Source organism: Oryctolagus cuniculus, chromosome 2 (genome assembly GCF_964237555.1).
Source record: "Oryctolagus cuniculus chromosome 2, mOryCun1.1, whole genome shotgun sequence".
In the NCBI taxonomy this organism is placed as follows: domain Eukaryota; kingdom Metazoa; phylum Chordata; class Mammalia; order Lagomorpha; family Leporidae; genus Oryctolagus; species Oryctolagus cuniculus.
Window position 1 is genome coordinate 21,218,954 of NC_091433.1, and position 23,947 is coordinate 21,242,900.

The 23,947-nt window shown below is 45.9% G+C and overlaps 1 protein-coding gene across 6 annotated transcripts in view; it reads left to right on the forward strand.

The window, feature by feature from the left end:
* Positions 1–23,947, forward strand: part of RBPJ (recombination signal binding protein for immunoglobulin kappa J region) — a 228,878-nt gene that overhangs the window by 64,612 nt on the left and 140,319 nt on the right. For 3 of the 6 annotated variants that reach the window (XM_008274779.4, XM_070068109.1, XM_070068114.1), the window contains exon 2: positions 19,784–19,812. The exons of the other annotated variants lie outside the window; for them this stretch is intronic. In XM_008274779.4, the coding sequence (XP_008273001.1) occupies positions 19,808–19,812 (5 nt within the window). In that variant the 5' untranslated portion in view covers positions 19,784–19,807. The remainder of the gene's footprint in view (positions 1–19,783; positions 19,813–23,947) is intronic. 6 annotated transcript variants of the gene reach the window in all.

The window sequence follows — 23,947 nt, forward strand, 5'->3', positions numbered from 1 at the left end:
TATGGCTTGAGTGTGGCCCCCAAGGGTTCCATATGTTGGAGCTCAAGGACGCGATGCAACAGTATTAAGAGGTGGCGCCCAGGCTTGAAGGAGGCATTTCTGACATGTGGGTTTTCTCCCTGAGGCACATTACTGCCTTCTTAAAGTCACAAGACAGCTCCCCAGGACTATACTTGGTGGCTATGTTAAATAGCAAAGTCACCGACAGAAAGCACACACAGACAAATCATGACATGAAATAGATCATCAGAAAGACACCTGTGTGCAATGTAAATGCTGAAGAAAGAAAGCAGAGCGAGACCTTGCTCAGCCTAGGAACACACACACATCAGGGCTCTCAGATTTCCCCCTGAATTGTTCAAGTCCTCAAGTGACTGAAAACATGCAATCATTGATGGGAGGGGTTGAAATAAATATTGGCAAGTAAATGAATTTGTAAACGTGGGACCCACCAAATATGAGAATTGACTGTCCCGTGATTGTCTATCCAATCATCAGTTGATGGATAGTTGGGTGTCTGGTCCACTTTTTGGCTACTAAAAACATTGCTATTTTGGATATTTATAAGCAACAACTTTCCATGAGAAGTTTTACATGAACATATGTTTTCAGTTCTCTTGAGCACGTACCTAGGAGTTGAATTGTTGGGTCACTTTGTAAGCAACTGTTGAATAGCTTTGCAATGGCTGCACCGTTTTCTGTTTCCACCAGCAGTGGGAGGCTTTCGGTTTTTCTGTATTCCACCAACACTTGTCCACGTCTGTCTTTTTGACTTTGTTTTGGGCGTGAAGCAGTGTTTGCATTGCCCTGACAGCTGATGCTGCTGAACATTTTTTTCATGGATCTAGTCGCCGTTTGCATACCTCATTTAGAGAAATATCTGTCCAAATCCATTTCCCATTTTTTTAAAAATTGGGTTTGTCACGTATTGTTGTGTTGCAAATTGTATTTTTGTATTCTAAATACTGGATCTTTTTTCAAATATATGGTTTTACATATGCTTTCTCCCATACTGGGGGTTCTCTTTTTCCTTTTGTGATGGTATGCTTTGAAGTACAGTTTGATTTTTGTGAGGTTTAATTTATCTATTTTTTTATTACACTGCCTATGATTTTAGTGTCGTATCTAAGAAGCCATTGCCCAGTCCAGAATCTTGCAGTGTTATTTCTAAGTTTGTTTCTATGAGCTCTAAGTATTTTAACTCTCATAGTATGGCTTATGACTCATTTTCAGTGAGTTTTTGTGAGGGAGGGGACAACCTCATCTTTTTGTTTGTGGGTATCAAATTGTCCCAGCACCTTTTGTTAAAGAGACTATTCCCCCCTTGCATTGTCTTGGCGTCCTTGCCAAAGTCAATTGATCATAGATGTGTGTGTGTGTGTTTATTTCTGATCTCTAAGTTCTATCCTGTAGATCTGTGTCTATCTTTATGCCTGTACCACATAATCTTGATCAGTGTAGTTCTGTAAGAAGTTTTGAAGTGGGAAAGTGAGTTCTCTAACCTTGTTTTTCTTTTTCTTTCTTTCGTTTTTATTTACTTGAAAGGCAGAGAATCAGAGACAGAGCTCATCCATGCATTGCTGTGCTTCCCGGAGGCCTGCAACGGCCAGGTTGGACTAGGAGCTGGGAACTCAGTCTAGGTATCCCACATAGTTAGCAAGTGCCCGGCAACTTGAGCCATCATCTACTGCCTCCCAGGATGTGCACTAGCTGGAAGCTGGTGTCGGAAGGGAATACAGGCATCCAAGTGGCATCTTGCCCATGGCACCAAACGCCTGTCCCTGGTCTTTATTAAAGACTGCTTTGGCTCTTCTATGGCCTTTCCACTTCCACATGAATTTCAGAATCTGCTTGTGAATTCTTAAAAGAAACCAACGGCAATTTTGACAGGGACTACACTGAACCTGTGGATCAATTTGAGGAGTATTTCTTTCTTCCTTGAGTGTGCCAATCCATGAACATGAGATGCCTTTCCATGGATTTAGCTCTCTATTTCAGTGATGTGTTGCAGCGTCCAGTGTACAAGTCGTGCACTTCTTATGTTACATTTATTCCAACTATTTTATTGTTGTGATGCTATTTTAAAAAGCATGTGTCTTCATCTGCTCTCTGTGGCTATAGCAAAATGCCCGAGAGGTAGTAACCGACAGGGAGTAGAGGCTGGGTTGGCTCACCACTTGGGAGGCAGGGAAGGCCGAGAGCATGGTACCAGCTTCTGCGCAGCGTCTGGTGGTGGCACAGCTGAGACTGTCACACGGTGGGACACAGTGCCCTTGCTAGAGAGGGCGGGCTTGCTCTAACAACAAAGCCACCCCAACCCATCAATCCATTCTTGAGACTGTTTCAGTGAGACGCAATTCACAGCCCAGTTGCCTGCTATCATGATGATAATTTGCTTGTCCGGGAATTGTGTTAGCTTGGCTCTCTGGAACCTGTCAGGTTTGGGGCTCAGGCAAGCCTGTGGAAGTGGAAGGAAGCAAGGCCCCCTGCAGGCAAAACTGCTATGCCACTGGACTTTAGACTGCGAAAGCCCACGGGTGTGCACAGTTCTCTCTAGAGCGCAGTCCAGCGCCTCCTTTCAGTGTGTTATCCGATGCCCTAGTGGAGGCAAGAGGGCAGAATGGCTCGGGGCAGCAAAGATCAGTGAGCTCCCGTCTTGCTTAGGGGCTGCTGATTATTGTTCCTGGGCTCGGGCCCAGCTCATTTACAAGCTCTCTGTTCACACGAGACCACCGCTAGGAACAGGAAAGCATGATCTGTTATCCATAGGCAGTACTGTGCTATGGTTATTGTTGTGCCGTTATATAGTGAAGCAAGTTGTCCTTTATTCTTGTTCAATCTTCTCTGGACAACTTTTGAATTTTTATTTTTTCATATTCTTTTTATTACTAGGTCCTTTGTGGGAATTTAACTGGATTCAGTAACATTTTTAGATTAACTTGGGAAGGACTTTATTTTCGTGGTATTGTTCCCATCTGGGATTTTGGTATGTCTCTCCATTTATTCAAGACATGCTTTGTGGGGCTGCTGCTGTGGCACAGCTGGTAAAGCTGCCCACCTGTAATGACATCATCCCATATGGGCACTGGTTCGAGTCCAGGCTACTCTGCTTCCGATCCAGCTCCCTGCTAATGCACCTGGGAAGCAGTAGAGGACAGCCTGAGTGCTTGGGCCCCTGCACTAACTTAGCAGACAGGGCTCTTGGTTTCAGCCTGGCCCTGTCCTGGCTGTTGTGGTCATCTGGGGAGTGAACCAGTGGAGGAAAGATACCTCTCTTTCTCTCTCTCTCTCTGTCTCTCTCTCTTTCTCTCTGTATCTTTGACCTTAAATAAATAAATATTTTTTAAAGATTGATTTATTTACTTGAAAGTCAGAGTTACACAGAGAGAGGAGAGGCAGAGAGAGAGAGAGAAGGAGAGGCAGAGAGAGAGAGAGAGAGAGAGAGAGAGGTCTTCCATCTGCTGGTTCACTCCCCAATTGGCCGCAACGGCTGGAGCTGCGCCAACCTGAAGCCAGGAGCCAGGAGCTTCTTCCAGGTCTCCCACACAGGTTCAGGGGCCCAAGGACTTGGGCCATCTTCTGCTGCTTTCCCAGGCCATAGAGCTGGATAGGAAGTAGAGCATCCAGGACTCAAACCGGCGCCCATATGGGGTGCTAGCACCACAGGTGACAGCTTAACCTGTTACGCCACAGCGCTCGCCCCAGTAAATAAATCTTTAAAAACAAATTCATCACTGATGATTAGCTGCCATAGTAACAAAATTAAATAGTGAAACAAGATTAATATTAAATGCCAATTATTACAAAAATGCTATCAGCAATCACCTTGTAGCATCAAAAAAAAGACATGCTTTGTGCCCACTTAGTAAAATTTTGCTGCTTTTTGTGTATAGATTCTAAAATTTTCTTGTTAAATTTGCTCAAAGCATTATTTTAAATGATTTATTTTTTAAAAAAATTTATTATTTTATAATAAATTTTACTAATATAAAGTTATTGATTTTTTTGGGAAATTTTATACTCAGTCATTCTGACAGTTTTCTTATTGGTTTTAAATTTTTAATCAAATCATTAGAGATTTCTTGGCACATAATTATATGCAAATAAAAATAATGTGGTCTTTTCTTTTTCAATATTTAAATATTTTTTGCTTCTTTCTTCCAAATAATGTTGAAAATTAGTAGTGCTATTTGTTTCCTTGCTACTGAAGTCGGGGCATTTGCTCTTGAAAATTTTGTAACCAATACACATTTTAACATGAAACAGGAAGGCAAAGTCTACCCCTTTGGGATATAACAATAATTATATTTAGGATATAGAATAGTGAATATGCCCTGAGAGCAGGCTAAGTTTGGGTCCCCACGGGCTAGAAATAGAGACTTGAAGAAATTTCTCATTCCTTAAATTCTTAAAGGAAGTGATGGGAGAGTGAAGCCAGGAAGAATCTGATGGATCCAAGATGGCAGATTAAGAGTTCAAAGATTAGTAACAGCTGGGAGAACAAGCCAGCAGAGATCAGCAAGGAGGATTTCCTTGGACAAAAGCCAAAAACACCAGCTGGGAGGCGCTCACGATGTCAAGCCAGTTTTACGCAGAAGCCAAAGAGGGAATATGAAGCTCTGATAGTGAAGAATCTCGGAGATGAATGGAAAGTCTTGACAAGCAGCTTCTAGGCAGAGCTGTTCCAGCTTCAAACTAGTTGTTGCTGTCTCTCTGTAGGTGTGGAAGTCCTCTGTCTACCACAGGACCTCGAATGCAGGCTGCGTTCAACGCGTGTTTGTTGAATGCGTAGGCCAGGAGACAGAACGCAATAGCATCTTAAAGCTCAAAGAAATGGGAGCCAAGTCTAAAACCAAAATACATGATGCTAAAAAAGTATTTTAAAAAGAAAAGGTAGGGATTTTGTTGAACTAGGACATATATGCTATTTTCTAAGTGCCCAACTGACATAGCTCGACAAATTATCACCCCATATATCATTACCCTACTCCAACCATGATCACAAAAAAAATTAGTTTCAGCCACTTTTTTTTATGATTGAGTTAGACAGTGAGAGAGAAAGACAGAGAGAAAGGTCTTCCTTCCGTTGGTTCACCCCCCAAATGGCTGCTACGGCCGACGCGCTGTGCCGATCTGAAGCCAGGAGCCAGGTGCTTCCTCCTGGTCTCCAATGCAGGTGCAGGGGCCCAAGCACTTGGGCCATCCTCCACTGCCCTCCCAGGCCACAGCAGAGAGCTGGACTGGAAGAGGAGCAACCGGGACTAGAATCCAGTGCCCATATGGGATGCCGGTGCCGCAGGTGGAGGATTAACCAAGTGAGCCACGGCACAGGCCCCTCAACCACTTTTTAACTTAATAAATAACATCATGCAGCACACATTTTTCTATGTCTGCCTTCTTTTGCCCAACATTGTGGCGTTTGAGATTTCTCTGTGTTATTGCAAATAACAATAGTTTGTTTATTCTCACTGCTGTGTAATAGTCCTTTGTATGACTACACCACAGTTTATTTATCCATTCTGTAATTGATGAGTATTTAAGATATATCCAGGGTCAGACTATTATAAATAGCACTGCCATGAACCCTTTGGCGTATCTCTTAGGATGTACGTATAAAAATATTTCTGTAAGACACACGTTGACGGGTAGACTTGTTGGCTCACAATTATCTTTATGCTCACTGTTCCACATGGCTATACTAATTTACATTCCTATTTACAATGGACAGGAATCCTAGCTGTAGCACAGCCTTCCGCATCCCTTTTTACATTTTAATCGTTCTGATGGATGTATTTTGTATCATACTGCATTTTTAAATTTTTTTTTATTTATTTTAATTTGAAAGGCAGATAGAATAGAAAAAGATAGAGAGATATCTTCCTTCCATTGGTTTGCTCCCCAAATGCCCACAATAGCCAGGGCTAGGCCAAAGCCAGGAGCCCAGAACCCCATCCAGTTCTCCCACGTGGATGACAGAGACCCAGCTGCTCAAAGCAGAGTGCCTCCCAGAGTGCACGTTGGCAGGAAGCCGGCTGGCAAGCAAAGTAGCCAGGACTGGAACCAAGCACTCATATGGGGATGTGGGCCTCTCAAGCATCCTCTTAGACGCAGCACCAAACACCCACACCCCACATTTTAGTATTGAATTTCCTTTCTGTGATGACTAATGAGGTTAAGCAAGAATTTCTTTTGGTTGCAAAATTAAATCATAGCCACCGTAAAATATCCAACAATAAAGAAGCAGTCAAAATCAAGCCCCCGGGGCTGGTGCTGTGGTGTAGTAGTTTAAGCCTCCACCTGTGGCGCCGGCATCCCACATGGGCACCAGCTCGAGACCCAACCGCTCCTGGGAAAGTGCCAACCCAGGAGATCCAGAAGAGGCTCCTGGCTCCTGGCTTCAGATCGGCCCAGCCCTGGCCCTTGCGGCCATTTGAGGAGTGAACCAACAGCTGGAAGACCTTTCTCTCTGTCTCTCCTTCTGTCTGTAACTCTGCCTCTCAAATGAATAAATATATCTTAATAAATAAATAAATAAAGGCCCAGGAACTTGTTTCTGAGGGTGGTCATCACTAAACTCCTTGGTCTGGGTGACCCACTCCACCTCTGCTTGTTCCCCTTCAGTTCTGGAGGTTAGAAGTCCAAAATCAGGCTGTGGGCAGGGCCACACCTCCCCTGTAACACGGACGTAGATCCAGCTGCTGTGTTTGCTGGTAACTTTTCCTGACACGCTCTGGTCTCTAATCTCCTTGCCACAAGCCTCTGTCTTGCTGTGATTTCTCCTTGTGCCTCTGTCTTCACGTGGTCATCCTCCTGTGCTGACACAAGTCATATGGAATCAGGGACCCACCATACTCCACCTGCACTGCCCTGTTCCAAATAAGGGCACGCTCTGGGGTTCTAGGGGTTAAAACTTCGAGTCACTTCAACTCCCAACAGAACCCTTCACTCTCAACAATGTAGTGTGTATCCTACAGAAAGTGTTCTGTGCATTTAGAAATGTGAATGTGTAGCACATATAAATGCGTCTTTCGTACACACATTTCAGAATCTTTTTCAAATTTTACTTATTTATTTTCATTTTTCTGAAGGCAGAGAGACAAAGAAGCAGACAGACATTTTCCATCTGCTGGTTGGTTCACCTGTCCAAAAGCGCACTACAGCTGGTGCTGGGTCAGTGAAGCCAGGAGCCAGGAACTGAATCTGGGTCTCCCGGAGGGAGCAGGGACCAAAGTGACATGAGTCATCACCTTCCACCTCCAGCAGACAGCTTCAACATTACTAATCCTAGTCCAGGCTGAATTAAAGTGACTTATACGTGCTTAACTGGTAGCCATTCCGCTTACAGCATGATGAATTGATGGCAATGCTACACACTCGAACTTAGATCATCCCTTATTTCCCATCCTGTGAAAAATGATCTCAGAAAATAAAAAAGGAAATTTCTCCCATGGCTAGAAAAAAAATGAAGTCTACTTAAGTGGCAACGAAGGATTTTAATTTGCTTTTATTTTTTTAAAAGATTTCTTTATTTACTTGAAAGGTGTAGTTACAGACAGAGGGAGAGACAGAGAGATCTTCCATCTGTTGGTTCAGTCTTATTTTGCTTTTAAATGTGTATTTCAAACCCAGTTTTCTAGGTATTGAATCCATAGGAAGGGGCCAGCATTGTGGCACAGTGGATTAAGCTGCCCCCTGTGACACGGCATCCCACATGGGCTCCCCTTCCAAACCTGCTCCCTGCTAATGCGCCTAGGAAAGCCCAAGAACATGGCCCTAGTGCTGGGGCTCCTGCCACTCACATGGGAGATCCAAATGAAATTCCTGGCTTCTGGCTTTGGCCTGGTTCAGCGCCAGCCATTGCAGCCAGAGTGGACCACCAGATGGAGAATCTCTGTCTGTCTCTGTCTCTCCCTTTATCTGTAACTCTGCCTTTCAAAGAAATGATAAGCAAATCTTTTTTAAAAAAATAATAATCAAGGAATTGAAACTCAGAGAGATCAAATGATGAGGTCAAGGTCACATAGCTCAACTATGTGTTAGGAACTTACCCTCCGCCCTCCTGCTTGGTGGATTTATGCCTTAGAATCACACTGTGCTGCTTTTATGAGACCCTGTAGATCCTGCAGCTTTCAATCATATGTACAAACCGAATCACAGAACACGGTGGACTGGAAATGATAGTCGGTCTATTAGCTGAAAAACTACTTTAGGAATAATAGCATTTATTGTTACATTTTTGTGGCAGTAGCTGTTAATAGTTGTTCACCTTGCCCTTGGCTTCTCTACTTGTCTCCTATCTCTCAGCTTGCTCCCCTCCAACTGACCTTTTTCCGTTCCCCTCTTCCACCTGTCTCTCCCGCCTCTGCTCCATGTCTCTCTTCTGCCTCACTCTGTCTTCCACCTGTGTTCTTTCCTGCAGGGCCTCACAGCCAAATCCCATCAGAAAGACAGGGTGTGTTGGGGCACATGAGTGAGTCTATGCGTGCTCCCGGCGGGCGAGGCTCTCAGGTCAGGTCCCTGCGGAGTTTGCAGATGGCTGCTCTTCTCCCCTCCTCCCTCTGCGGGAAGCTGGGCAGATCTCTACGTCCACCGGCTGTAGCCAAGGGATCAGACAGAACGAAGCCTGGATCTCTATGTGTAGAAGGCAGTTTCGTGTGTCTTGTCCAGGACAAATAACAGATCTTCTGTCACTGATGCCTATAAGCAAGGCAAAAGTTCTTGAAGAGAGAAAAACAAAATTAAACTGAAGGGTAAAAATCAAAACATAAAGTGTCACTACTATTTTCTCTGTGTAGACTTTGGCTAGAAATCCATTTATTAGCTGTGCTGTACTCGGAACTGGACAACAGGAACTTTTAATGTTTTCTGTCCTCAATTCTCAATTCTATGCCACTGCCCACCCCCTACCACACCACCAAAAAAAAAAAAAAATTCAGCTGACTTGGGGTACAAAAAACATCTGTTACCATTCTAGTCTGTTATTACTCAAGGGCTCTGATAAATATGACATTTCAAAATGGACAAACAGGGGGTGGGCATTATGGTGCAGTGAGTTAAGCTACTTGGCAGTTCCTGCATCCCATACTGGAGTGCCGATGTCTGTCCTGGCTACTCTGCTTGTGATGCAGCTTCCTGATAATGGGTAGGCAGTGGATGATGGCCCAAACTGGGGTCTCTGCCACCCATGTGAGACCTGGGTGGAGTTCTTGATCCCTGGCTTCCACCTGACCCAGCTCTGGCTGTTGTGGGTATTTGGGCAGTAAAGCTACTGGATGGAAGATCTTTCTCTCTTTCTCCTTCTCTCTCCATCATCCTGCCTTTCAAATAAATAAGTAGAGAAAAATATTTTTTGTCTAAAATAAATAAATATATTTAAATGGCTGACCGATGGAGGTTTTGGAAATAGCTTGTTGGTGCTAATGACTTAAGAGGGGATGGGAATAATTCATACGTGCACTGTTTTGTGTCTTTGAAGTGGTGCTCGGTGAAATGCCACTTGTATGAGTACCTCCCTGGGACCCTGTCTCTGCCTAACCAGAGAATGCAAATCCACATTTTTCTCAAGCCCTGCTCAGGGATGCTCTCCCCTTCCATGTGGGCTTCTCTGGTTTCCACCTGACCTCTGTACCCACCGCCTCCCATTGCCTATGTCTCTGATGCATGACATCTCTTGCTATAGTTACTTTTAGGAAACCACACATTTTTACTTTTTTATAGGAAACAGCTTATGGGCAGAGAAAATTAACAACATCTTATTCTCTAAACTATGTAAACCAGTATCTTATCTGTAAGAAGAATGAGGAAATGGGGGGAGGGACAGTGTCGGGTCCACCCTATAGATGAGGCAGGTAAAACACAGCACTTGGGAACTGAGTTCAGTATTTCATGGGCTCGTGGTGGCTCTACACTGAAGGAAGTAGAACAAGGTGCAGGCACAGACGGAAACTTTTTAAAGGTGGAAAACATAAATGGAGCTTTCCAAAGAGATAAGAATCCATGACCTGGAGGGCTGAGTGAGGAGGGCTGAGTGAGGAGGGCTGAGTGAGGAGGGCTGAGTGAATGGAGAGAAACAGGGAGGAGGAAGAGAAGGGGTTTGTGGTGGTGGTTGTTGTTAAAAGGGGAGGATGGAAGCAGAAAAGCTTGTTGCAGATCTTAAGAAAACACGCTCTCTGAACCAGAGGCGCTAATTCGGGCTTTGGGAAGTAGAGAAGAAATGAGGAAGGCTATATCCTTTGGTCAAAGGTGAGAGAACTGAGAAAAGTAGAGAGAGGATAAAGGGGAAGAAAAGAAGGAAGTGGTCAGATCCTTTTTTGGTTATTAAAATTATTCGGAATAAAATCCATGTCAACAGCTTCACGAAGTCAAAGGGAAAAAACAAAGCCGCAATGGAAGGAACTTGGAGTCCAGATTACACTTGTGTTTTTACAGTGGAATATTTTACCAGACTTTCAAGGTTACTTCCACCTTCTGCTTTAGTCTAGCAACCATGGAGATGCAAATAGCACCCAGAGATATTGAATGTTCTATCCGGACCAAGTATGCGATGCTACAAGGCTTGAAGTCAGAAATTATATGCAGTTTGGATAATTAGAACCAGAACTGTTGACAATGCATTTAAATTCTTATCATGTAAGAACTGTTTCCTGCCGGCACCGCGGCTCACTAGGCTAATCTTCCGCCTTGCGGCGCCGGCACACCGGGTTCTAATCCCGGTTGCCCCTCTTCCAGGCCAGCTCTCTGCTGTGGCCAGGGAGGGCAGTGGAGGATGGCCCAAGTGCTTGGGCCCTGCACCCCATGGGAGACCAGGAAAAGCACCTGGCTCCTGCCTTCGGATCAGCGCAGTGCGCTGGCCGCGGCGGCCATTGGAGGGTGAACCAACGGAAGGAAGACCTTTCTCTCTGTCTCTCTCTCACTGTCCACTCTGCCTGTCAAAAAAAAAAAAAAAAGAATTGTTTCAACCATCTTATTTTTTTGTTTTTGTAAATTTATTATTCTTATTTAAAGATTTATTGATTTATCTGAAAGTCATTATAGAGAAGGAGAGAAAGAGAGATCTCTCTGCTGGTTCACTCCTCAGATGGCTGCAATGGCTGTGCTTGGCCAGGTGGAAGCCAGGAAGCAGGAGCTTCATCCAGGTCTCGCACGTGGGCAGCAGAAGACCAAACACTTGGGCCATCTTTCTCAGGTGCATTAGCAGACAGCTGGATCATAAGTGGAGCAGCCAGGACACGAATGGGCACCTATAGGGGATGTAGGAGCTCTAGGCAACAGCTCTAGCCACTACACCACAACCCTGGCCCCTTTTTAATCATTTTTAACCAACATTTTTTGAAAGAGTTTTTTTTGTTTTGTTTTGTTTTTTAATTAGAGAGAGAAAAAGAGCTCCCATCCGATGGTTAATTCTCCAAATGTCCCCAGTAGCTCAGACTACACCAGGCCAAAGCTGGGAGCCGGGAGCTCAATTCAGGAACCCACGCGGTTGGCAGGAATCCAATTACTTGAGTTATCATCTCTTGTTTCCCAGGTTCTGCATAGACAGGAGCTAGAGACAGGATTCGAATCCAGGCATTTGGATATGGGATGCTAGGCTGGACATCTGTCGCTAAAGCAAAACATTTACATGACTATCTAACCTAGTAACATCTTACAACCATCAAAATCCCTCCTATGACTCAAACTTATCAGGGAAAAATTAATTCCGTGCTTATTTGAATTAAAAACTAAAATAGAGGCATACCGTCTTTCTCTTGGCTTTCAGGAGGCCTGTGTCACCCAGTTGTTCTCCCACAGCGCTGCCTGAGTCATCTCTGTAAATTCCTCTTCTCTTTCTTCCCTTTTGCTTGCGTCCCTTGGGAGTCTGTCCTTGACTCCAGGCTTTTGTGGCCTTCCTCAGTCTCCTCACACCATCAGCTCTGTTCTTGTCTCAACTACAAAGCATCTTCAAAATGTTCAGATTACAAAGAAGCTATGCATGGTTTTCAATTTTTTTTTTTTTTTGCACCAAGGTAAATCTATCTTTTAATTCTATTTTTATGTGAACTTTTTAAAAGAAGATTTATTTATTTGAAAGGCAGATTTACAGAGCGAGAAAGAGGGAAAGACAGAGAGATAGAGGGATTCTCCATCTACGGGTTTGCTCCCCAGATGGTCGCAATGGCCAGAGCTGGGCCAGGCCAAAATCAGGAGCCGGGAGCTTCTTCCTAGTCTCCCATGTAGGTGCAGGGACTCAAGCACTTGGGCCGTCCTTTGCTGCTTTCCCAGGTGTATTAGCAGGGAACTGGATCTGAAGTGGGTCAACCAGGACTTGAACTGGCACCCATATGAGCTGCCAGCACTGCGGGCAGTGGCTTTACCCACTATGGCACAGCACCCATCCCTATGTGAACTTTTTGAAGTTTCCTAGCATGACACAGAGTGGATGACTCCCCCAAATCTGTCTGTGACCTAATCCCTTTCTGCTAGGCTTCAGAACCATGATTCCAACAGTCCTGACATGTGTCCAGTGATCTTCAGGCAAAGACTAATCTTACCATGTTCCCCTGAAAACCTGCTCTTCCCAGTTTACCTCCTGAGGCTTTCTGAAAGTGTCCACGTCGGTCTATCCCAGCTAACTCCGACTCATCCTCAGAATTCCACAGTGAGGAGTATGCGTGTAGCCTGGTGGTTGAGATGCCCACATCCCTAGGAGCAGCCATTTGGCCATAGCTTAGGTTACCCCTTAGGATGCCTGCATCCCATATCGGAGTACCTGGTTCCAGGCTACTCCACTTTCCATCCAGCTTCCTGCTAACGCACGTTCTGAGAGGCATCAGGTGATGGCTCCAGTACTTGGGTTCCTGCCATTCACATGGGAGACCCGGATGGAGTTCTGGGCTTCTAGCTTTGAGCTGCTATCACAGGCATTTAGGGAGTAAACTAGATGATAGAAAAACTCTCACTCTGTCTTTCTGCCTCTGTGTGTGTGTCTATCTGTCTGTCTGCCTGTCTGTCTGCCTTTCAAATAAAATAAAATAAAAAGTTACCCACATCCCATATCAGAATACGTGAGTGTGAGTCTCCACTCTGGCTCCTGTCTCCAATAATCTGCTAATGCAGACCCTGTGAGGCAGCAGGTGATGGCTTCCTACCACCCACGTGGGAGACCTGGGTTGAGTTAGCAGCTCCTTCTTCAGTGTGGCTCAGCCTCCATCTTTGCAGGCATCTGGGGAGTGAGTCAATGGACAGCAGCTCTCTTTCTCTCTCACTTTCTTTATGCCTCTCAAATAAAAAATAAAATAAAATAAAATAAAATTTTCAAATCTGGTGACTTCTGTCTTAAAAAGAGAATGCCCTACTTTCCTCCCCCAGATTATCTCGGGTTCCCCATTTTGCTTTCATTTTGTCCTGTGCCTCCCTTTTGATAATGTATTGCTTCATGTCTGGGTGCTTCTGAAGAAATGCATTGCTGAGTGATTCACTGTTGCACAGGGAACAGTGCAGTGCACCCACGCAAGCTAAGACGGCTATGACATCATTAAGCAATATGACCTCATGAGACCACTGTAGAACATGCAGCCTGCAGTTGACAAGGACATGGCTACATACCGGCTTCTGGTAGGCTAAGCGGATGAAATAGACCCAAATATATATTTGCTCATCTATCGGGTGCTATTTCCTGTCCACACAGCTTTCCTGGGCTAATGTTCAGGTTGTGAGTGTAACTTTTCTCCACAAACTTAGGGGGCTGGGCTCCTCTTTGTCTATTATTCTACCACCCCCATGCCTTCTACTTAGATGTCATTGGCTACCTTCAGTCACAAGATCATCCTCCACTACCTGGGAGCTGGAAAATGCAGTTTGGCTGCTGTGTGTGTACCTGGGCAAAGAGGCAAATACCAGAGTTTGTCAGGAAAGCTGTCTCTGCCACACAGCACCTGTCATTTTCCATTCACTGGTACCACTACGTTATTGGTGTCTGCTTCCTCCACCAGGCTTTCAGCTTTGTGAGGGCACGGGTTTTATTTACTACCTGGTTCTAGTAAGGTTCAACAAATAGACATTGAGTTACTCCATGCTGCTTGTGAATTCACACCTCTAGCAAATCCAGGCAGGGGCATGGTGGCAACCCCGTGGTGAACCGTCCCAGCCCCCTACCCCATCTCCCCTGGAGCCTTCCTCACTAGTGCTCTCTGCCCCTCCCTTGCCTTGAGTTTCAGCGTGTTTTCCACTGTCCTGGAGATGCTGCTTGGCCCCCGAGATGTAGTGGAGCTCCGTCCTGGGCCTCCAAGGCTCTCCGCCTACTGCAGCAGGGGTTTCTGCGTGTGCCTGAGGCTAGCAAACCCTTCCCCCACAACAGGTGCCCTGCTTCGTCTTATCCCCAGTAGTGCACCCAGCACTTTACACAAAGGGCCTGCTCAAAGCTCATAGAAAATGCTTATTCCAAAAAAAATGCATGGATTTCCAAAATTTTTTTATTTTTTTTAAAGATTTATTTTATTTATTTGAAAGACAGAGTTACAGTGAGAGAAAGAGAGAGAAGTCTTCTATCCTCTGGTTCACTCCTCAAATGGCCACACCAGCCAGAGTTGAGCTGATCTGAAGCCAGGAGCCAGGGGCTTCTTCAGGGTCTCCCACATGCATGCAGAGACCCAAGCACTTGGGCCGTCTTCTACTGCTTTCCCAGGCCATAGCTGAGAGCTGGATTGGAAGTGGAGCAGCCAGGACTTGAACCAGTGCCCATATGGGGTGCTGGTGCTGCAAACTGAGGCTTTAACCCCTCTGCACCACAGCATTGGCCCTAAAATTTTTTTGCAGCAAATATACCTAACTTTTAATTCCACTTTTCCATGAATGTTTTGAAATCCCCTCATACATTCCTTAGCACAAAAGATGTATCCTGGAAATAAAGATGGCTTGGCTTGTGTCTGGGAGGAAAATACCTTTTCCTCACTCATCCCAGGCTCCCGGCTGAAACCTCCACAACGAATGACAAACAACTATGAGAAAAGTGCAGAAATGTACTTAATATACATTGTAGGTGACACGTACAATGTATCTAGGGGGTAGGCTTGATGAAGAAGTGGGTGACCGTGGAGAAACAGGCTTGGTTGCTGGCAGTGTAATCTACTAGGAGCAGACTGGGGGAAGCTGAGCCAAGCCTGTTCGTCCAGATTCTTCCCTGCCGCCCTCCCTCTGTCTTCAGAGATAACGGTGCTCCTTTGCATCTCTCAAGTGAGAGTCTCATGACTTGCTTGAGGGCAAAGGCAGAAAATCCTCTGTAGGTTTCCATGATGTGTTTAAATAGAAGAGTGTGGCAGAGCAAGGAGAGTGAGAACTTCCTGCTTCTGCTTTCTCAAGTGCCAAGGTGCGGTACTTGGGGGGTTGCACATTCCAAATCCCACCAGGTGTGTGGATGTGTAGATGGAAGACATTTAGGAGACGGAGAGTTGTGAGTTGCTGAGTTCAAGATGAGGTATTACTGGCCATGTCTGCTAAGAAAATCTCAGTGGCATCTACAAATTGTATTGAATCTGTTACAAATGAATTACAAATTAAAATTAAAAAGTGAAAAAGCAGAAAGAAAATCTCAGTGGTACAAACACCACACTTCCAGGTGGAAGCGTTAATGATCACAAAACTTTCCTAACTTTCTTTCTAGAATTCGAACCTCATAACCAACGTTAAAGCTTTTCTAGAGGTTCTTTTCTTCCCTTCCTTAACTCTGATTTTGTTGTTGTTGTTGAGTGGAGTGGATCAGGTGCTGTGCCTGTCCATGTATTTTATTTTATTATTATTATTTTAAAGATTTTTTTTTATTTATTTGAAAGGCAGAGTTACAGAAAGGCAGAGAGAGACAGAGAGAGAGAGAGAGAGATCTTAGTCTTCTATCCACTGGTTCACTCCCCAGGTGGCCACAACAGCTGGAGCTGCGCCAATCCGAAGCCAGGAGCCAGGAGCCTCTTCAGGGGCCCAAGGACTTGGGCCATCTTCTAGGGCTTTCCCAGGCCATAGTAGAGAGCTGGATTGGAAGTGGAGCAGCCGGGACTTGAACTGGTGCCCATATGGGATGCCGGCGCTGCAGGCAGAGGCTTTACCTGCTACGGCACAGCACCGACCCCAACACTGAGTTTCAAAGCTCAGATAGTCTTAAAACTAACACTTCCTGACAATGCCAACAGGTGATAAATTGTCTTCTCTTGATCTCAAGGTAGAGAAGAAGACCAGGTTACAGAGAAGCCCAATGCTTCCCTCGTCTGTTCTTCCTGGGGCTCAGTGGAATCTGTAGCAGCTCTGAATTCAAGCGGTCAGATCTCAGAGGACCTGAATTTCCCCAAGTCGGGTTTCTCTGGGTGTGCTCCAGAGTCTGGGAGTCTGGAGGGCGTGTGGCTTGGAGGTGAGACAAGGCCTGTCCAGGGTCCAGCCTTGCAGGGTGAATGCAATTCAGTGGCCAGAATAACAGACTCCCAGTTTAGGAATTTGCCACGGACACTGCCCAGAGATTGTTCCAGAGTTGCTCAGGGTGTATTTGACTGAAAGAAAAAAAAGCAACTGGCCTTCGTATGCCAATGTCTGTATTCTGTCATCACCTGAGCGAGAACAGAAGGTTTCTAAGTACATCCTAGGTCTGGAGGCAAAGGATTGTATTTAATGAGGCATTCACAGCAAACAACAATTTCAACAGAAGAGTAACAGCTACTTAGAGAAGTCATAATATAAAGATCTTTCCGTTTGATCAATCTTCCAACGACACCTGATACTCCTATAATGATAATAAAAAACAATTCAAACATCCTTTTACACCAATACTTGCATTCCAATTTCTTAACACTTTGTTGGATGAAATTTGTAAGGTGTTTTGGTTCTTCTAAGAGGGGAAGAGGAAAAAGACGGGCACATGTTAGGATTCAGCTTAATGTCCCTCTTTGCCTTGTTTTCAGCCAGGTCAGAAAACCATGCTCTTTGCTTGCCTCACTCCTTTATTTTCTCCATACAAAGCATCCTCCTCTTCTGTGTCAGGTTGTGGTCCAAAATCATCGGTATTGGACAGTGGGCTGTTTTTGCTTCATTTTTTTGGCTTGAGTCATTCTGTCCAATACCAGGATGCCCTTAGGGAAGACGCAAAGGAAATGATGCAACTCTCTTTGGTCTCTTTTCGTGCTTTGGGATTTTTGTTTTTAACCCGAGCCTTAATGAGTCGGGTTTCTAATCAACCGGCTAAGAGTGCAGTGAGACAGAATGTGCGTCGCCTAAATAAAGGCACACACAGGATTCGCTCCTTCAGCAAGCTAAGGTGATTTTGCTGGAATTCATGCATAAATCTTCACAGTGCCTTTGTCCAACAGCTGGAAGCAGAGGCAGTGTTTATTCCTTCCTTATGAAATGGACACCAAAAAAAATTAAATTAAAAAAAAAAAAAACAGTAAAAGGCTTGTCCAAGGTCTAGTGTTAAGGGGGAAGGGCAGCAGACCAGAGGTGTTCTCAGTTTTGTGCACCAAGTAATGTCCTCTCTTGGCCAGTGGGGAAAACAAAGAGCTACATGTAGCCAGCCTCTGTGGAAGAGATTTCAGAAACGAACTTCATGAATGTGCCTGCCGTCCCTGGACGATTGGGACACCGTATTATTTCATAACTATAACTTTGAATCAAGCTTGCTGCTTTTCTCTGATATTCGGTGACTCGGAGGTTCTGGTAAATTGGCAGCTGACAAATCCTTCCGCTTGAGTTTGGTGGTGATTGGAATTGAGATGCTTGGGCCCAGGTTTGCCCCTGTGCTTTCCACTTGGTTAACTGGAGAAACCAGAGCAGTCAGTACACCTGCTCCTAACCCGTGGCCTCTCTGTTGAAAGGACCTGCTTAGTCTGCCCGGCTCCCCAACCAGACTCCAGCCTCTTAAGGACAGGGGATGTGTCCTCTTTCATTTTTATAATCTCACCACCTTCACTTTAGTAGATGCTCATGAAATGGCTTCTTCCAAGATTGGGGAGTCTTTTTTTCTGCCAAAGGTCATTTGGATATTTATAACATCAACCACGGGCCATACAAAATTATCAAGTTAACAATTAGCCTGCTGTGGAGGTACTGAATTTCAAGTCCCACCTGCTGTTGCCTTGGCAGGGCTGGACCAGATGATTTTGTGAGCCTTATACGGCTGGTAGGCTGGATGTTTCCCATCCCTGAACTAGTGATGAGGACTGGAGGGAGGAAATATGGGGTAGGGGGGGACTAATGGGTAGAATAGTTGAGTGAAGAAGAGTTTAACTGGCACCCTAAATTACTCAGGCTAAACTAACATTTATTTAGGGAAGGAGTGAGGCCCTCAGCAGGGAGCCACACTTAGAAAAGATTTTTTTTTTTAAGATTTATTTATTTATTTGAAAGTCAGAGTTACACAGAGAGAGGAGAGGCAGAGAGAGAGAGAGAGAGAGAGAGAGAGGTCTTCCATCCGATAGTTCACTCCCCAGATGACCACAACAGCCGGAGCTGTGCTGATCCAAAGCCAGGAGCCAGGAGCTTCTTCCAAGTCTCCCACATGGGTGCAGGGGCCTATGGACTTGGACCATCTTCTACCACTTTCCCAGGACACAGCAGAGAGCTGGATTGGAAGAGGAGCAGCCAGGACTCGAACCAGCGCCCATATGGGATGCTGGCACTGCAGGCAGTGGCTTTACCCACTGCGGCAAAGCGCTGGCCCCAGGAAAGATTTAACTAAACAAGCAGCAGAAGCAGGAAGAATCAGGATCACAGAGCAGACGTGTTGGCTACAAGACCCATACCCAGCTCCACCTGGGCAACTAACTCAGTCAGAGACCAGGACCCCCAAGATTTTCTAGCAAGGATCTCAGACACGAACATTGGAAAACCATCCATGCTGTCTTTCCTGAGTGTACTTCATCCTCCCCCCATCACATCGAATCGGGATCCAATTAATGTGCAGTGGCTCTCATCTCCTTTCCCCGGGAAACCCAAGTTTGCTCACTTGGAAAGACCCATGGGGTTCAACATCCAAACTATGATGTCCCATTCGCATTGCATGGTGTCACTGCCCCTTGTACACACACGTGTGTTCAGCCCCATGCAGACACACATGGGCATGCATGAACGCGGGCACACATGCTTGTGCTAACTTCCAGACCTCTGCAGGATCAGTGCCTTAGGTCATTTGCCTTGTGCCTTAGAACACCCCCTGACTGGGGCCAGCGCTGTGGTGTAGCAGGTAAAGCCGCCACCTGCAGTGCTGCATCCCATACGGGTGCCGGTTTGAGTCTTGGCTGCTCCAAGTCCTTGGGCCCCTGCACCTGCATGGGAGACCTGAAAGAAGCTGCTGGTTCCTGGCTTCAGATCAGCATAGCTCTGGGCACTGCAGCCATCTGGGGAGTGAACCAGTGGATGCAAGACCTCTCAGTCTCTCTCTCTCTCTTTCAAACAAATAAATAAATAAATATTAAAACAAACAAAAAAAAAAAGAATGAGAGAATACCTCCTGACTAGGGCAGCCCTAACCAGCCCTGAGTCTGGCATTAAGTAGAAGAATCAATAGAAGGGAGGGAAAAAAGCTATTTAGAGCAAAAGCTCTTTGGACAAAATGCCTTAATTAGTCCTTTGACTTCTGGTTCTAGGTCAAACCAATAGCTACTTACAAGGTGAAAACTAAAAGGCTAATTCTGTTTTCTAAAACTCACAGCAGATTCCACCCCAGATGAGTTTGCAGGTTAACCTGTGTTTTTTTTTTTTTTCTCCAGTGACTCATTCTTCTTGGTCCCTGAACACCTGCTTTATAACAGGGCTTTCTTTTCTCTCTCCTTAGGGCGTGCCAGCCGTGTTTGAAGCCATGAGGTAGGTCTACTTTCAGGGGAAGGCTGAGGGGGTGGAGCGAGGGCCTGTTTGATCTACATAATGTATTCATTGTTTTAAACCATACGTTGCGCAGAGAGCTGTGGTGACATGTGTGGTGTGAAACAGGGAACGCGTGCAACTGTGAGAGCAAGAGTTTCCATGGCCAAACTGAGTGTTTACCTTGCAGACGCTAGAATCCCTGTTAATATCTTGGGTTTTCCTTCCATGAAAATTGCCTTCCACTGGGGGTTTTCTTTTCCTCCAAGTTTGTCAAAGCAATCCTCCATAAAAAGGAAGTTTCAACTAACAGAATTTCCATGAAATGACCGCTGCTGGCCTGTCCTTCCCCGCTGTACCCATTTATGGTGCTACCTTTTGCTGTCTCCCACTTCCCTTCTTCTCCTTTGCCTGAGTCTTTTTTTTTCCCTAGGTTCCTCATCAGTTAATTCACATTTCCTGATTGGGCAAACACCAGCCCCCACCTCTTTATTTCTTGGGCAAAACTTCCTGAGTTGACATGAAAGAGAACCAGTCCCTCGCCAGAGAGCCTTAGGAGGAAAATGGCATTTAGGTTTAACTACATAAAGCCCCACATTAGTTACCACTTTATAAAGTGCAAGTGACTTCTTTTCCAAGCTCCCTGTTTTCCAAAGCTGCCTGGCCAGCAAGCTCCAGGAGAGGGGAGGCGTCCAAGCCGAGCAGGCCTCCTGGCAGGCAGCGAGGGAGAAGGCCCTTCCGGCCCAGGCTGGCCGAAAGGAAGCTGGCAGCAGAGCAGGTGCACATGTCCAAGACCATTCTGGAAGCTCCGAGAAGGAGGCCACGAAGGAGCCTGGCTTGGTGAGGAAGCACCCTTGGACCCCGAGTGTCCACCCTGCTGCAGCAGAACCTGGAGGGAGTGGGCCTGGAAGCTGGCCACACAACTGCCTCTTTCTCCTCCGCTCTCAGGGAGACCTGGGGAAGCGGGCAGCTCGCTTGCAGGGGTGGTAACCACAGCCGCTCCCTGGGCCCTGCGCAGCCAACTCTCGGAGCTTGCAACTGTTGGTTCCTCCCTCTTCCTCAAAACCGGACACAGCCACGATGCAGTGAGAATCCAGTTAGGCCCAGGTTGGCCTGTCCTGGAGGCTTGTCCTTGTCATCTCCAGTAGTGCAGAGAACTTGTCCTTCATCTATCCCCTTGCCACCCATGAGTCTCTGCTGCTATGTCACCTCCTCAGAGGCGCCTTCCCAGACCACAGGTGAGGCCCCAGCTCTGACGTGTCCTGCTCTACTTCTCTGCTCTATTTCCCTCCATGGCACCTGTCGTCTGCTGACACACTTTGCACACATGTTAGTCACATTTTTACTTCTTCATTTGGTTTTCATCATCTCTTCTGCCACCTGTTCCATGCCCACACACACCCTGGTTGTCTAGAATGATCTGGAATGGTCTAGAACAGAAGCTCCAGGGAGCAGGAACTTGGACTACTTTGTTCACTGCCACATCACTAACACAGACAATAGTGCCTAGGACGTAGTAGGACATACTGAATGATGAATAATTTCCAAAAGCAGAAAGAAGATACGGGAAGGTATAGATTTTGATCATGGAAGATTCTTCTTAAGTACTAGGGCTGGAGAGATGGGATTCTATGTGGAGGAAGACAGCATGTGTGTGGTGGGGACTTGGCCAAGTTGTCATTTAAGATTTAGAACAAACCATTGAATTCAATGTCATCATTGGCCTTGCATCCATAGCCCTCTGGGACTCTATTCTTACTCCTCCCAATGGCCAGGTAAGGCAGGAAGGGAACAAGTACTAACAACTCCAACAGAAGGAAGGTAACAACTCAGGAAGACAAGGTGACCTAACGTGTGGTTGAGAAACGTGTCAAGCCCGTGGTCGGGTGAAAAACCACCCAGGCAGAAGGGTTGTTTTTGTTGTTTGTGTGTGTGTGTGTGTGTGTGTGTTTTTTTTTTTGTCACAATTGTCATCTCCTTTTCAAACCACACAGTTGTTATGGCTCAGAAGAGCACTTAAGAGTGACAGCCTAACTTCAAAACTGTTGTAACTTTTACAAATGTCTCCTTTTAACATATCTGACTTGAAAGACCCTTCCCTTAAGGCAACTGAGAACTCACTGGAATGCTAGGCAGGCACTGGGGGCGGGGGGCGGGGGGCTCTTGTGTCAGGGGGCTGGCCATTTGGGACCATGGATGCTCCACGCTCGGGGGAGATTGCTCCCCTGAAACACAGTCACGGATATCGGTGATCTACAGGAAGCCTAACCCTGCCTTGGGTGCAGGCTTGCCCTTGCTTTGCCCCTGGCTCTCTGGATTCTTTTCTATTTTCATGGGCTTACGGGTAAAATACTGGGTGTGACACACCTTACCTCATTTAAATGGGGACTAAAGTGCCTGTCTGCTTCTTCACTGTGACATCAGACCTGCAGCAGAGACTTTGATGGTCTGATGCTTAACGGAGTCCCTGCTGTGCTAAGAGGTTCCATAGGCAAACCCAGTGTGCGGTTCAGTGTGCCTGGCTCTTTGCTGAAGTCTTTCCTCTCTAGCGAAGGTTGAATTGAATAACACTTTCCTTCCTCAAGCCAAATCGGATTTGAAATTTTGTTCCTATTTTGTTTCATGGTGTTCCCTGTTTGCTGGCACAACGTCGTCTGGCTACAACGCTTCCTTTTTTTTTTTTTTTAATTTATTTATTTATTTGAAAGTCAGAGTTACACAGAAGCAGAGAGAGAGAGGTCTTCCACCTGATGGTCCACTCCCCAATTGGCCGCAATAGCCAGAGCTGCACTGATCCGAAGCCAGGAGCCAGGAGCTTCTTCTGAGTCTCCCACGTGGGTGCAGGGGCCCAAGGACTTGGGTCATGCTCCACTGCTTTCCCAGGCCATAGCAGAGAGCTGGATCGGAAGTGGAGCAGCCGGGTCTTGAACTGGCACCCATATGGGAGGCCGGCTCTTCAGGCCAGGGCGTTAACCCACTTCGCCACAGCGCCGGCCCCTACAACGCTTTCAATAAGTGAAAAAGCTGAACTTGAGAAAATCTGTTTGTGATCTCTCTCTGTAACGAAAACGTCAACCTTTCCGGGATTCCTCTGCTTATGGGATCCCTTGTCTTGGGCCCAGAATTAGGTGGCACGTCTGAAAGTAGCGAAGCCGGAATTCATCAATGCACTGCTTCTGTAGGTTACCCCGAGGGGTGTGTCGGTGAAGTGCTGGTCTCTCTGAGCTCTTGAAAGCACCACGGGTCGCCTCAGGTGTGAGTGCATCGTGGGGAAGGGGTGGAGGGGGCTGGTTCATGTCCTCTGCAGGATTTCAAACTCTCCAGCATGAGCAGGGTAGCAAAGGTTACTGGGCGGGAGACACTTGGTTGTTCCTGCGGATTCACATTTTTCCCAGAAGGAAATGCCCCGTGGTCCCTCCACAGCCCCTGAGGCCGAGAGGAAGGATTCTACAGCAAGAGTCACCCTTTGAATGCATTACTTTCCTCTGTGCTCTTAAAATTGGCATCAGCATCCGTGCCATTTCTATTCTATTTTATTTATTTATTAAAGTTGATTTTTTTAGATTTATTTTATTTATTTGAAAGACAGAAGTTATAGAGACAGTACAGACATATGGGGGGGGGGGTGTCTCCCATCCACTGGTTCACTCCCCAAATGGCCACAAAGGCTGGAACTGAGCCAATCGGAAGCCAGGAGCCAGGAGCTTCTTCTGGGTCTCCCACATGGGTGCAGGGGCCCAAGGCCCTGGGCCATCCTCTGCTGCTTTCCCAGGTGCACTATCAGAGAACTGGATCTGAAGTGGAGCAGCTGGGACTTTCAAGTAAACAAATAAAATCTTTAAAAAAAAAAAAAAGATTATCATGGTAAATAGAGTTTTCCAAAATGTAATAATCGTGACGTTCATTCAAATACAGAACAAACATGTGCTAAAGATTTTCATTTAGCTCATTAATTCATGAGGGACCCAGAAAGATAATTAAACCCGTTCAAAGGAAAATGTGAAGCCCTCTGGATGGCTGAAATGGATTTGCAAATATAAAGGTGCTTCAAAAAGTTCACAGGAAATGGAATTAAGAGAAGTTTATCTTGATACAAAGAATGTTTTAAGTTCATGCATATAAGAGACCTCCAAAAAGT